This window comes from Nelumbo nucifera, chromosome 8 (assembly GCF_055504915.1).
Source record: "Nelumbo nucifera cultivar China Antique chromosome 8, China Antique-T2T, whole genome shotgun sequence".
Classification (NCBI taxonomy): Eukaryota; Viridiplantae; Streptophyta; class Magnoliopsida; order Proteales; family Nelumbonaceae; genus Nelumbo; species Nelumbo nucifera.
Window position 1 is genome coordinate 4,081,134 of NC_142656.1, and position 14,386 is coordinate 4,095,519.

The 14,386-nt window shown below is 36.8% G+C and overlaps 1 protein-coding gene across 1 annotated transcript; it reads left to right on the plus strand.

The window, feature by feature from the left end:
- The first annotated feature begins 6,188 nt into the window (after nucleotides 1-6,188).
- Nucleotides 6,189-12,048, plus strand: LOC104600639 (zinc ion binding protein). Its single transcript, XM_010263704.3, has 6 exons — nucleotides 6,189-6,496; nucleotides 6,680-6,754; nucleotides 7,360-7,490; nucleotides 8,970-9,483; nucleotides 11,497-11,610; nucleotides 11,705-12,048. The coding sequence occupies exons 1-6, from the start codon at nucleotides 6,410-6,412 to the stop codon at nucleotides 11,771-11,773; spliced, it is 990 nt and encodes a 329-aa protein (XP_010262006.1). The 5' UTR covers nucleotides 6,189-6,409; the 3' UTR covers nucleotides 11,774-12,048.
- The last annotated feature ends 2,338 nt before the right edge of the window (nucleotides 12,049-14,386 follow it).

Below are 14,386 nucleotides of genomic sequence, written 5' to 3' on the forward strand. Positions count from 1 at the left end.
TTGAGAATATCACACCATGAAATAAACCATAGAAGTATGAAAATATTTCCAATACAATACAAGGCTGTTTGAACGGGGCTTTGCAAGTGAAGTCGAGTTCATTAAATCTCCCCTTTAAATCCCATAACCCAGCTTTATCTGTTACCAACAAGTGCTCCAAATAGTGTACCAACTAGCCATTATAGGAAGACATCGTGAACATCTCTCCATGCATGACTGGGGAGATATTCTCAATAAGCAACTTTAGTGGCTTATTGGGATAGTGTTGAGAGTGTTATGTTGGTTGCATATCCCTACCCCTAATTTAGAGTCTAAGATCACTTGCCATCAAAACACGTTCTAATCCTTTACCAACATGATCTTATACTGTACATCTCATACATGACAGGTCCCACTTTTATGGTGGGTCTAAGTCTCATGGGAGATGTGTAGTATTAGATCAAGTTGATAGAGGGTTGGAACATGTTTTGTTGGCAGAAAATCTCAACCCTTCCAATAAAACTCCTTCAGAATCAAATCCACCTAAAACTTCACAAACCTATCATTGTCATGTTAGACAGTGTATGCCCTTATTTCTAATCAGATTGATGTACTTATTGCCATTTATTGTAAATAAATAAAAGTGCATAATTGATTCGTGTTATTATGGTGTGTTTCTGTGTAATACCCTTAAACTGGACACTTATGAGACTCGTGTTAGTTTAGAATCTTCACAGTCGTTGGATAGATCTGGGGAGATTTATCCTACCAAGGCTGACACTGATGTGCCAGCAAGTTGGTTGGGGTGGCTTGTCTTAGCTGCCAGGGTGAGACCTGAGGTACATGCAGTGTGGGTTTTCTTGAAACCCTGAACCGGACTAGATTCTGGTATTGCCCTAGACCTTGGAGGTAGATGGGTAGAACTTGAATGTTACACCTGACCCCTAGACTCGATTATGGTACTGTACTAGGTGTCAGATTGGGTTGTCTTTGATATGCCAATCAGTGAGATTCTTAGAGGGGGCCAAAACCTGAGTATGTTGAGACAGTCCGAGAATTCACTTGAATGGGTGATCATAGTGACAAGATCATCCCCTTTGTCAGACAAAGTGAATGATCGCGGAATGCACTTTTTTTGATGGAAACCTAAACTACCGGCAGTGGATTTCAAATATGTTTGAAATTTGTTTTTGCAAAATATATTTATATAGATATATACATGCATACATACATACATACATACATACATACATACATACATACATACATACATACATATATACATATATATATATTATGGTTTCAAATTGTTTGCAAAAGGTTTTAATTCCCGGGATCCATATGAGTAGAGAGTGCAATACTGTACTTTGCAGCCGAGGGAGAGTCCTCTCTTGTCGGGTAGTGTTTGATCATTAAGGGCTGAGAAGTTAAGTGTAAGATCGTTTAAGGATAATAAACCTGATGGGCTAATCTCACATAAGTCCATAGTCCTTGAGTTTTCATAAGGTGGCTGGACTTAGGGACCATCTAGTGTAGATGTTGGGCCCACTAAGAGCCCATATTGATGGATTCAGGGGTTTATTCGGCCAGGCCTTGTAATAGAGGTTGGGCTAAACCCATATGCCTTTTGTGGAGATCAATGCTAGGGTTCCACGCCATACAAAGAGAACCAAGTTAGCGAGCAGTTAAAGGAAGTGAGCATGAAAGCTTAATGGGCCTTAAAAACCTACATCGAATTGGGTATTTAATTAGATTAAATAAGAAGGTGGCGAATTGGGGCTTATAATCAGAATAGGATTAGCTTATGGATAAGATAAGTCTTATCCATTTAAGAGTCCAGATTCAAATACAAATTTGAATCAAAGGAATTCTTTCCTAATTAGATTAGGAAGATGATCCAAAAGAAGATTATAAATAGGAGGGCGAATTTCTCTTTAGTACAGAGCATTCTCTTTCTGCTTTTTCTCCCTCTATTCTTGCCGCCACCTACCCTATTCGATCTCCATATTGGATTAATTAAGATTTGATCTTGATATTATTTCTTGCTAGAAGAAATAATCTTGAAGTTGTGCTCACATCCTTGGCGTGATTCTTGCTGAATAACTGATCCTACCTCATCCTAAACTGCGTCACCTTCAGTGGAGGACGAATTTGGTACTCTCTTTGGGCGTGAACACCTACATTGGGAGGAGCATTTGCGTGGATTCTGTATTAGGTACCTCTCTCCCTAATCCTTGGTTCAGATCTGGTCTAGTTTGTTTCAAGAACGATCATTGAAAAATGCAGTTTTTCTAAAACTGGAAATAAGATTCCCGGAAGAGAGAAAGAAATTTTTGAAAATTCGCCCGGCCTTCCTGCATGGTTCGGCCACCCATTTGATGGATCTCCCTTCCCTTCATGCCAAACCTCACTATGAAAATATTACCGATTCAAAAATTGAATATTAATTTTGAGTATTTGTGAGTTTGGATCCAATTTCATCTTTTGTCCATAAAATTTGCGAGATTTGCTTGAGAAACAAAAAAAAGGAGAATTTGTTATTTTTAAAGAAATGTTGTGGTGTTTTCATTTTCAAATTTACAACTAATTTATATTCTAGAATAAGTATGGGCAAATGCTATGATGCATATGCCGAAACATAAAAGCTTACCTCATATATGAGTCACTCACTCACACACACCCCTTGTGAATCTATCAATCCCCTATGGATTTGATAAATTACCCACCTGTGACATCACCCCTTTGTTATATATATGAGCTAGGTTTTATAGGTGGTGTTTGGAACCGTGGGCATTTATTGAATAAACTCTGTCACATAGGAGTCACTTCTGTATTTCCCTCGTTAGGCGGATCCATACGCATAGAGACTTGCAAAAGCTAACATTGATTTATGTGCGTATCTACCATTTGGGGAAGCTTCACTTTATTGCATCCCCAACGGGTAGACGTTTATTCATTGTTTTGCTGATGTGGTGTCTAATGGCACCTATTGGCACTTAAATGTCAATAAACAGATTCGTTATTGCTTTTCTTGATTTTACAAACAAATCAAATATAAACGTTTAGTGAATAAACTCCCACGGTTCCAAACACATACATATTTGTAGTAAGGCTCATAAAGTGTGAGCCCCATATTTCATTGTCAACGGAGGGGTTTGTTGGCATTTCATATATTCTTTTGTTATTACCGTATTAGTGATGAAGCTTTACTATCCTCTTAAGGGTCATGTAGTGATAGGATAGTTCGATACATACAAGGCCTAACATTGTGTATACAAAATAGAGAGCCTGCATTGGGAAGGCTTGAACATGTAGTTGAATCTGTTATCCACAAGATTGCTACCCACACTAGTTACAAGACACTACAGCCATGCATCTGTAGCATTTTTCCATGAATGATAATAAACAAATATGGAAGATGTTTATGTTGTACAACTGCATTGCCTTATGGGTAGATGTGTGTAGCATTCTTGTGGATAGCATATCCCAAAGTCTAGTGGCTCCGGAGATGGCAATTTGACCATTTTCGTGGGGGTTTGCCTCGCCTCGACCTAGTTGGGATAGGTTTTTTTGACTATTGACCGGGTTTTGGGATGGGTTAATGGGAAACACAAAACTTTGGGGACCATGGACGGGCAGGGATGGTATCTGTCCACCCTGCCCTGGCTATATTATATTACATAATTTATAAAATTATCAATATATTATAATATATATTATATTACATTATATTATATTGCATAATATAATATAGTTCTAGGTACATTTTAAAAATATATAAATAATTTGCAAGTACGCAAGTAGGAATGGCTGGGGTAGGGTAGGGTAAATTTAGGGATCTCCGTTCCACATAGGGATGGAGATGGGGTTTAGATTTCTAGCCCTTGATGGGGTTCAGGGCAGGGCATTTGAATTCTAAGTTGGGGACAGGGCATGCAAGACCCAACCCTGCCCGCCCCATTGCCATTCCTAAGTAGGGGTGCAAGTCAGGTGAGTTGGGCCAATTTTATGGTTAACCTAGGTTCTGACCTTAAAATTTGGGATTAAGGCTTAATCTCGGACCGAGCCCGATCTTTCCAACTCAAGCCCAATTTGCACTGTAATTTGATGCACTTGGGTTACACTCGGGCTTGGGCAAGGCTCGGGTTGGTCAATGAACCCGCTCTAAATTTATATATGTATATGCATTTATGTAAATATGTATACATATATGTATGTATATATGTATTTGTGTGTGTACGTACGTACGTACGTACGTGTATGTATGTATGTGTATAGTTAACTTGGGTTCGGACTACCTAAGGAATAATCCCAGGCCCAACCCAAAAAAAAAAAGCCAGACTTCTTGGGCTCGTGCCCAACCCGATGACCAAAAATCAAAGCCCAACTCGTGTAAAATTTTGGGCTGGATCAGTTTGGGCTCACGCTAGGCCTGCCTAAAATTGCACCTTTATTCCTAAGTGGCTCAGCTTGTAATTTTTTTTTTTTGTTCAGTTGTAGTGGAAAGAGGTCAATGGACCCTGTCCAAATCAAAACTAATTTAGATGTTGCCACGTTGGACAAACCAATAAGACATATTGAATCAGATTGGTCCAGACTTAATCCAAAGTATTTATTGGATTGGATCAGACTAATCAGATTGATCCAATATTTGGTCCATTGATAAAAGATACGAATACAAGTATCAATGAACCAGGTTTTAGTAAAACCAATTTGAACAAATTATACGATACATACGCTGAATTGGATCACTCCAAAATAATCATCGGATTGGATTTGACCTGATCTATTTGTAATAGATTCATGCTAAACCGGATTGGACCAAATCCGATCCAATTGATACCCCTCCCTATAATAATGTCATAATCCTAACTGATTAGGATCTACTGTGTTTGGTTGTGATGCAAATGCAAATATGTATTCTACATAATTACCTTCTTTTCGGCTCATGGATGTGAATACAGTTCACATTTTTAAATCCTTTTTATACTCATCTTGTTTGTTTGAAATCGGTGCAAAGCATGGGCCCCATCATTAATGATCCAACTACCTATGTTCCAATTCCTTAAACTTTGGTCAAAAAGCAAAATTACCAAAAGTACAAAATTGTATCCAAAAAATAGGTATACTAATGTTCTCTTAGAATAAAAAATGTCAGAAAATACATTTTTGTAAGCCCACAACTTGGGTTGGGTTGGTCCAAACTCAACCTGAAAATTAAAGTCAGGATGGATTGGGTCGGGTTAGGGTTAGGGTTGAAATTTACAAACCCGACTTTAGTTTAAGTCAGAAAATACATTTTTGTAAGCCCACAACTTGGGTTGGGTTGGTCCAAACCCAACCTGAAAATTAAAGTCGGGATGGATTGGGTTGGGTTAGGGTTAAAATTTACAAACCCGACTTTAGTTTAAGTTGGGTTAGGGTTGACCCCTCGGGCAACCCAACCCAACTCTATAATACATATCATATATAAATATATGTTATATATATATATATGATATATCATACATTGATTTGTTTAGATGCATGATAGTTGCATAGCCCCCACCACATACTATCGTTTATTTCTTTTAAGATAATCACTTCACTTAATCTTAATTGGAAATACTAAAAGCTTAATAACATATTTTATGTTTTTTTTTTTGAATATTTTGTTCTCTCCTCTCTATTGCTTGCCACCAATAGCTTACTACGCATAAAAGATCTATTATAAGTCATAACTCATAATAAAACTATAGTCATTTCAAACACTTTTTTCCTGAATTTTGAACTAAAGAATGAATAAAAACATCAATAGACAAATACTAATAAAACATATGATTAATATATGTAATGAAAATTGAGTTAAGATCTGAGATTAATAAGTTCTACGGGATTTTAAGGAATGGGGAGAATGTTGGATTGGGTTAGGGTCGAAGGAATTTAATTAGGGTTAGGGTTGGAGATTTAGAACTTAGGGTTGGCCTCGGCCCGACCTAACCTGGCTCGATTTATAGTCCTACATTTTTTATTTCTTAATCTTTACTTTTTTACATGTGATAAAACACTTACAAACACTAATCATGATACACAAACGGAGCCTATAATCATTGATGCAATTATAAATGGATCAAATTAAGATACCGGTTTCGACTCAAACAAACCCGAACCAGAAAAACGGATACCATTTGCAGCCCTAGTAGAGTAAGAACAGGACCCGTTCTTCGAAGTTCAAACGTGAAAAGCGATCCAATTCTCTTACCAAAATAAATAAGAAAGAAGAAAAGCGATCCAATTCGCTCAGCAACCCTAATAAAATGACTAAAACCCATTCTAAACCCTAAGAAGTCACCTCAACGGAACTCCAAATTCCACCTCCATAACTCCATTTCTTAAAGTTGTTGTCTTGTGGATATCATCGTATCTCCTTAACGTTTTTACGCAAAGAGAGATGGTTTGGTTTCAGTGCGAGGACTGCGGTGAGAACTTGAAGAAGCCCAAGCTGCAAAATCATTTCAGAATTTGCTCTGCAACAAAGGTCTAATTTATGTTCTTTCTCTGTCCGGTTATCTTTATTTCTTTCTCTATTTTCATTCCATTTTGTGCAATCCCTCGGCGTTTACTGTGTTTTCTTAGTATCTGATAATTCCTTTTTATTCCCTCTATTTTTGTATCCATAACTGGTTGATTCTTCCATTTTTTTCGCTATTATTTGACACAGTTATCGTGCATTGACTGTGGAGAAACATTTGGGCAACAAAGCGTTCAAGGCCACACACAGTGCATTACAGAAGCGGTTCGTTTACTCAAATAACAATTTCTACATATGGATCTCTCTATCTCTCTGACTTTTTGTTTGATCTTTTTCACTCCCTTTTTGGAATTTTTGTATGGAATTTGGATTTTAACTTGCCTAGCAACTTTACTAGAGTAAAAATCGTTTGGACATTGGTTGAGTTCCGATTATTTGTCGAATCTTTTACCCTCACGCATTTGCATTGAAAGCGTCTAGCTTCAGAAACTCCTTTAACCTTGGCCTCTATCTCGATTTATCTAGAAACGAGGTTTTCTTATTCAATTTTATACTTTGAATCAATCCTTGCCAATATCCCACAGTATAAGGTGCTTAATCTTCAACGAGTGCTATTTTAGGATAAATAATTCTCTGTAGAATTCGATTTGAAACATTTATCTGGCATTCACAAACCGTCTGAAATGAAATGACAAGAAAAGATATAGATTTTTTTCCTCATCAACAACCGTAGTGAATCCAATTTATACGGTGACTTTGTGGGTCAACTGCTATGAAAAATAAGGTATTTCATCTCAGGTGGCATTCAACCATACCAGTATAACCTTATAATTTTATCTGACCAAAAGGAGTATGCTTTTTTTTTTCAGGAGAAATATGGTCCAAAAGGCCAAGCAAAAACTTCAAATGGTACACCAGCTAAGCCTAACAATGAATCGAAGCAAAAACCTGACATTGATATAAATGTTGGGTTATCTTCACGGCCCCCGTGGTTTTGTAGGTGAGTTCAATCTCTGATTCAACTTTTTATTATCGTTATTTTAGGGGGATGCTATTTTGGTTTTTTCTTTCTTTTGAGTTTTATAATTGCTCTGTACAATTAAATCTGTTAATACTGAATGTTCATTGTTGCTCTTTTAATTTGTTCAGAAAACATTATGCATGAAAATGCACTTGTCTACATATGAAGACTTTGGGCATGTTTACACAAACTAGTGATTGTGAGCCATCAATAATTCAAGTGATTCACATGTTGTTGTGTATCAAATGAATATAGATGTGAATCAAGTTACATGAAGTGAGTTTATTTTGTGATTGAATGCTCCCCCTCCTCCTTAATGGTGCTATTTTGATTTTCTTCTTTTAAAATTTTAAAATCGATTTGTACAATTGAATATGATAATACTGAATGTTCATTAGCTATATAATATGTAAACAAAACAAAACACAACACACACATACACTCTTCTACGTATAAGGACTTTTGGCAAAATTATCAATGGTTTAAGTTGTACGCATGTTGATATGTATCAACTGAACATATGCATGAATCAACTCATCAAGTTGTTGCTTGAGCTTGCACATTCTGAATCCCCACCTTCCCCATATGTTAACCCATAGGAAGGCATCTGCTAGTCAAGCCATTTTGTATAAAAGTTCAAACACTCTAGGAAAATCTTGCATGTGGCAAATTAACTCACAACTAGAAGAACTCTCCATCGTTCCTTTTCTCACTCTATACTCATGCAACAAATTGCCCCATATGATGTTGCCACCTATGCAAAGTAAATAATTTTAAGGAGCTATTATTAGTCAGGCAGGCGAAGCTTCATTAAAAGCTTGGTGTAGGCTGTGGAAGTCGATAATTTGCAGATCCTGAACATTCCTTCACATGACATATTTAGGTGGAGTTGTGCAGGGAGAACTGAATGAGGCTAAGCACAGCTGCACAGGGGGTACCTGTCACCTAAGCATCTAGAGTCTAGACACTCTTATAGGTGATGCATTTAGCAAATAAAAGGTTTAATTTGTAGGAAATGTTCCATGTTGGCATGGAATGATGGGACATGCTTCAATTTCATCATAATTTTACATTGGAAGTATAATAAAACTAGGCTAAAACTGTGTCAAGGGACATTATTTTTGTCAATTTTATTAGCCCCTTGTCACCATTTTGCAAAGGGTATTCCCTGCCAGAAAAAACCCATTTCCTAGGGAAGAAGAGCGCACCCACAAATGATGAATCACATATCAAAGATAGGATTGTCCATACTCCATACCTGATGAACCTCTTTTTTTCCAATCTCATCCATACCTAATGAATCTTTATTTTTTCTTACTATCTAAATAAAACTATGATTTTGGAGTTAATAAACTTGTTTCAGTTAGAAGTTTTCAACATTTTCCTATGTTTCTTGTTTGTATCTTTCTTTTGCTAATCATTTTTGTGGTTGTTTCTTTTTCAATCTTATATTTGCAGTCTATGCAACACCAATGCTACGAGTAGGCAAACCTTACTACTGCATGCAGAAGGAAAAAAGCATAGAGCAAAAGCCCGGGCCTTCCATGCTGCTAAGCAACAACCTAAAGGGACAGAAGAATCTACGCCAAATGTGAAGGATTCAACTGTTAACCGCCCCAATGAAGAAATACTTGGCAATAAAGATGTAGAAGAATCAAAAGGTCAAGATCCACCAAAAGGTACTATTCTTCTTGAGAACACAGAAGCAGATAATGTACCATCAAAGAAAAAAATAAAATTGGATGCATCTTTAAATGGAAGTACTAGAAGGAATGAAATCAATGAAAATTCAGTTGAGACAAGCAATGGGGAAGTTATTCAAGCAGAAAGAGCAGAAGCAGAAAAAGCAGATGGTCAGATTAAGAAAAGGAAACATGTTAATGTGCCCAAAGAGGAGGACAAAACTGAATGTACAGAGGAGTCAAATAAGAAAATAAAGTGGAAGAAGCTGGTTACTTCAATCTTGAAATCGGTATGCATCCTCAGTGCAAAATACTTCTGGCTGTCTATTTTGTTTTCTTGATCTAAAGTGAAAATGTATTAAATGTCAAATGTGAAATATAGAGTTTATGGAAGTTTCCAGGTGTAACCCCTTTGAAAAAGGCACATGCTTGCGCCGGGCGTGTTCTTCAGCCTGGTCCTGCACCTTCAAGGATAGTGGCTAGGCTGGGGCTCCGCCCTCGAACCCTCTTGACTTTTGAGGCATGCCCAAACAAGTTTATGTAAAGGTCCTAATTCCTAAATCCTTGGCTTGTATATAAAGCAATTGTTTTTTTAGTTGTAGGTCATTATATTTTAGGATTAGGAATCAAATGTTGCTTGATAGAAATGTCTTGTATTAAGGAGAATGAGAGAATGACACTAGCAAAAAGGGGGGTTCTGTCGGAGCTTGTTTGAACTTGTGTCAAGGGGTTTAGTAGAGGCATAGGGCAATTGGGAGAGGCATAAACAGATTGAAAGTTTCACATGCTTGAATATTTATGTTAGGTTTGATTTTATTTCTACATTTTCACTTTAAATATGTTTTATACATCATGTTTATATATTTTAATTTGATAAGCCAATAGGCGTTCAAAACATTTGGTTTCTTTTAAAATTTAAGTTACATTTTTTTAATTAATATGATTTTAATTTTTTTTGAAAATTTTAAAATAATTTTTGCCTGCCTTCATGAAAGCATGCACCTTGCCTTGTGCCTTGTCCCTTGCACCTCAGGTGCAAAAAGCCCATTGTGCTTTTTTTTTTTGTGTCATGCACTTTTAAAACACTCTGCACTGAGGGCTCCTAATACTTGAATATATACTAGTTCGATACTATCTTTTGGCCAGAAAGATCCCTGTAATACATGACTCCTATACTTTACCTTTGGCCTAATTTAGATATGGAATATAAAACATAATCTCCAATAAGATGGGGCTTCTTTATTTATCAAAAAAAAAAAAAGATAGGGCTTCTCCTTGTTATTGAAACACCCAAGCATCTGTCTCCTTCCACATGTCTGAAAAAGGCTTGTATAGATATATCCCCTTTCTCTTGCCATGATATTAGTTCATGGAGGAAATTGGGACTTCTTTAGAAGATCCTGCATGTCCTGATAAGAACAACAAACTTAGGCTCAACAAAGAGGGAAAATGCTCTGGCCTCCCACTGCAGGAACTATCATCCTATGGTTCTACCCTCGTAAGAAAACATTTCTTATGCATTTAAGTTCAAGAATATCAATAGCCTCTGTTAATTGCAGAGCCTTCTCCTAAGCCTAATCTTTTTCATCTATCCAAGGCTCACATTCCTTTACAAATGCAGACTCATAAGAAGACACAGAGATTGTTTGATCTTATATGGGAAGGAGGAATTGTATTATTGATATATTTCCAAGTGCAAGCCCAAAGCTACCTAGGGCTCCTAAATATTTGTCATCTAATGCTTTATCTTTTAATGCTTTGAGGTCCTTGCCATGTTTATCATCATACTCCAAGCTTTATCCCAACTATATGGGGTCAGCTACATGAATACTGTTTCACCATTCCATTCTGTTTAGTGCCATATCCATTGTTAAATTATGAGTGCCTATATTATTTATTACTACAACCCATGTCATCTTTGGCCTGCCCCTAGACCTTCTGGTCCCTTCAACTTGCAATTGAAAAAAAAAAGCATGGCTACCAATCAGAAAAATAATGACACAAGTTGTAGGAAAAGCAGTTGAACTAAATGGTGGAAATAAGGGAAAATAACAATTCCTTTTTGTGAGCTAAAGAGAAGGTATGTGACCAGAATATTTGTCCATGTTGCTTGTATCTGATTATCAACCAGCTGATAAGCTTTTCAATAAGCCAAGAAATAATAATTTATGTGGAGTCTGGCATGACTCCAAAAAGATGGATTTAACCAACAATGACATTTAGAAAGATAGCTACATGGGTTTACTTTAAGATTGTTCTTCATGCATATACAGTTATTTTCATCTTTGTTGTATGTAAACCAGAGCCCTGATGGAGTTCTGAAGATGAAAAAATTACAAAAGCTGGTTTTAAAGTCCCTCCAGGAGTCTGGCATCACTGAAGATGAAGAGCAAGTCAAGAACATGGTCACGCAGAAGGTAAAGTCAATATAATATCCAATTCAATGTTACTCGATCTGCTTGCAGGTTGCACTAGTTACAAGCCTTAATTCACAATTTCTTTATGGCGCAGATAAACTCAAGCTCCAGATTCACACTTGATAATAAGCTTGTTCGCTTGGTGGACAGAAGCCGGGGCTGATCTTGGTGGCGTTTGACACAAGCGTTCCAGTTTTGGCAAGGAAAGCAGTTTCATTTTCACTCGTTAAGTCAAGAATCATTTTCGATGTATTTTCATTTCTTGTTATGTCTGGACTTTTGGGGATCAGGTTGAACTTATTTTTTATTTTCCAGTCTTTTCTAATGCTAGAAAAGTTTGTGGAAGAAATTTTTGACCAGGTCCAGACTCAGACACGATTATAATTTATATTCTTTTTGACAAGCACATAATTTAATTTAAGACCATGTTTGTTTAAATTCTCATTCTTTCTCATTCGCTAATAAAATGAACAAGAATTGGTAAAAATAGGCAGAATTAGAAAATATTGTTATAAATTAAATACTTTTTTCTTAAAAATGAATTTTTTTTCAGATTGATAAGTGTCCTGTGTAAAAGTACTTTTGTAAAAGTGCTTTCAGAAAAATATTTTGATAAAAGTACATAAAAGTATTTTTACAAAGCGCTTTTATAAAAGTATTTTTATGAAAGTTTTTTTTAAGTGCTTTTATAAAAGTTTTACAAAATGCTTTTGTAAAAGTACTTCCAGGATAGTCTTTTAGGCTCCATTTGATTTGTGGGAAGATTTGGGTGGGATGGGAAAGTGTAAAAATCTACTCGTCCATTGTTTGGTTTTATAGATGGGAACATAATAGGAAAACACTGTTATGAGGGAGAAGGGAGAAGAGAGAAGGTGAGGAAGAAGAGAGAAGAGGAAGATGGAGGGAGAGACAGAGAACTCCATGACTGAAGCTCCGATATGTGTCTGCAAACCCAGATCTAAGTTCTACAATGGCAGAACTTAGATCTATGTCTGTGAACATGGCAGAACTTAGATCTGTGTCTGTGAACTCAGAAGAGGAAAGAGAAGAAGAGAGGAGAGAAGGAGGAAGGTAGTGGCTGAGAGGGAGTGCCGCCGGTGCCGCTCTGTTTTTGGGTTCGAATGGGGAAGGAGAGGTAGCAGATCACCGATGGTAACGGGGAATGCACTGGTCCTCTCTCCTTGTTCGTGTCTATGAACAGTGCTTTCTCAAATTTTTTGGTGCGACCCCAAATTCACGATTTTGGGATCTGACATCCCACATTTTTCTCATCCCATCCCTCTCTTTCCCTCAAAACAAATGAGAGAGAAATGGAATATTTTTGGAATATTCTTTTTTCATCCCCATCCCACAAATCAAATGGAGCCTTAGTAAGTATCCATAGCAGCAGTTTATAGGCAAGAGTTTTCTCAAAGAACAAAAATGAGCTAGGTGGGGCAATGATTATTTTTCATGCTGTAAGCTACCTCAATTTTTGTGCTATGGGTTGATTTTTCATGGTAAGAATTTTATAACAAAACACTCTAAGAATAAGGCCCAGAGAACCAAGTATGAGTTGTGATCCAATAAAAAACTAATATATTGTCCGGTAATATTGGATTTGTAGCAGTAAATCACTATCTGATATACACTTGGCCATTCCGAAATCCAAATTTAGAACGGAAAGTTTATAATTGGCACCTATATATTGTTTTGGTTAGTCGATCGTTTCCAACTTTCCATTGCTTTACTGGCTATTCGTCAGATGCCGATTACAAAAGTTAAGCTTTGATTTGCAAATGCAAATGTTCAACGGGTTCAATTCTGCAAAACTTGCAGAGAGATGTAGCGTCGTCATGATTTGTCACGGTATGAAAATGAAACTGGAGTGGTGATGATTAGCTGAATGCAATAGCTGTTCAGCAGTCAATCAATTTTTTGGGATATCTGAACTTCTGGAGTGACTGAAAGCAGCCTAATCAACTTAGCTGAATGTTCAGATCAACCCTCCTAAATGGGCACCGGGGATTCATGGGACTGAACTGAAAGAGGTTCACTTGTGCATCTGCATGTTGTGGCGAGAATTCATACCCTTGGTTGGGCCAAGCACAACAAACATATTACTATATTAGGTGTTTCAGGCAGGTTCAAGGCTAGCCTGGCCAAACCAACGGGAGCGTGAGGTTGGGAAACAAGGTTCTGAGTATTCGTATCGCAAAGAATATAAAGGAAGGTGATTTTAGCTTTTAAGGCCCCATTTGTTTGCAGTGGTGTAAGTGCAAATGGGCTTAGGGTTGAATATACTTGTGAGGAGTAAAATGCGAAGTAAAATGATGCGGCATCTATACCTTTGGATCTTAATGTCTCTGTACATATGTTGCCATCTTTTTGTTCTAAATCAAAATTGACATTTCTAGTATATTGATTGCAAGTTGCGACATCACAGGCTTTTAAATTATATGATTCTTATGTGTTTATATCTTATTGATGAGCCAACTCAACTGTAAATTTTGACATTTTGTGTTATTGAGTATTCTAAAAATTTAGTAAATATTCTTGTTATATCCACAGATTTAATTATTTTTTTTGGCTGCAACACAGATTTAAGCCTCTTCAAAATACCTTGCAATCGTTGCACGTAGAAGAATTTTGAAAACAGCTGAAGTGGGTGAACTGAATCACTGATTGTTTCCCCTTTTAAGTGGATTAAAAATATTAAAGGTACCGTAATCGACCCAAGGTATCACTCAGCCAATGAAAGACTCACAGCCTACTCAATGGATCGGTTTTGGCTTGG

Bases quoted from the DNA above. Each gene is read 5' to 3' on its own strand.
- LOC104600639 (XM_010263704.3), top strand. From the start codon at position 6,410: ATGGTTTGGTTTCAGTGCGAGGACTGCGGTGAGAACTTGAAGAAGCCC. The intron at 6,497-6,679 runs GTCTAATTTATG...TATTTGACACAG, and splicing joins GAATTTGCTCTGCAACAAAG to TTATCGTGCATTGACTGTGG. The intron at 9,484-11,496 runs GTATGCATCCTC...TATGTAAACCAG, and splicing joins TTACTTCAATCTTGAAATCG to AGCCCTGATGGAGTTCTGAA.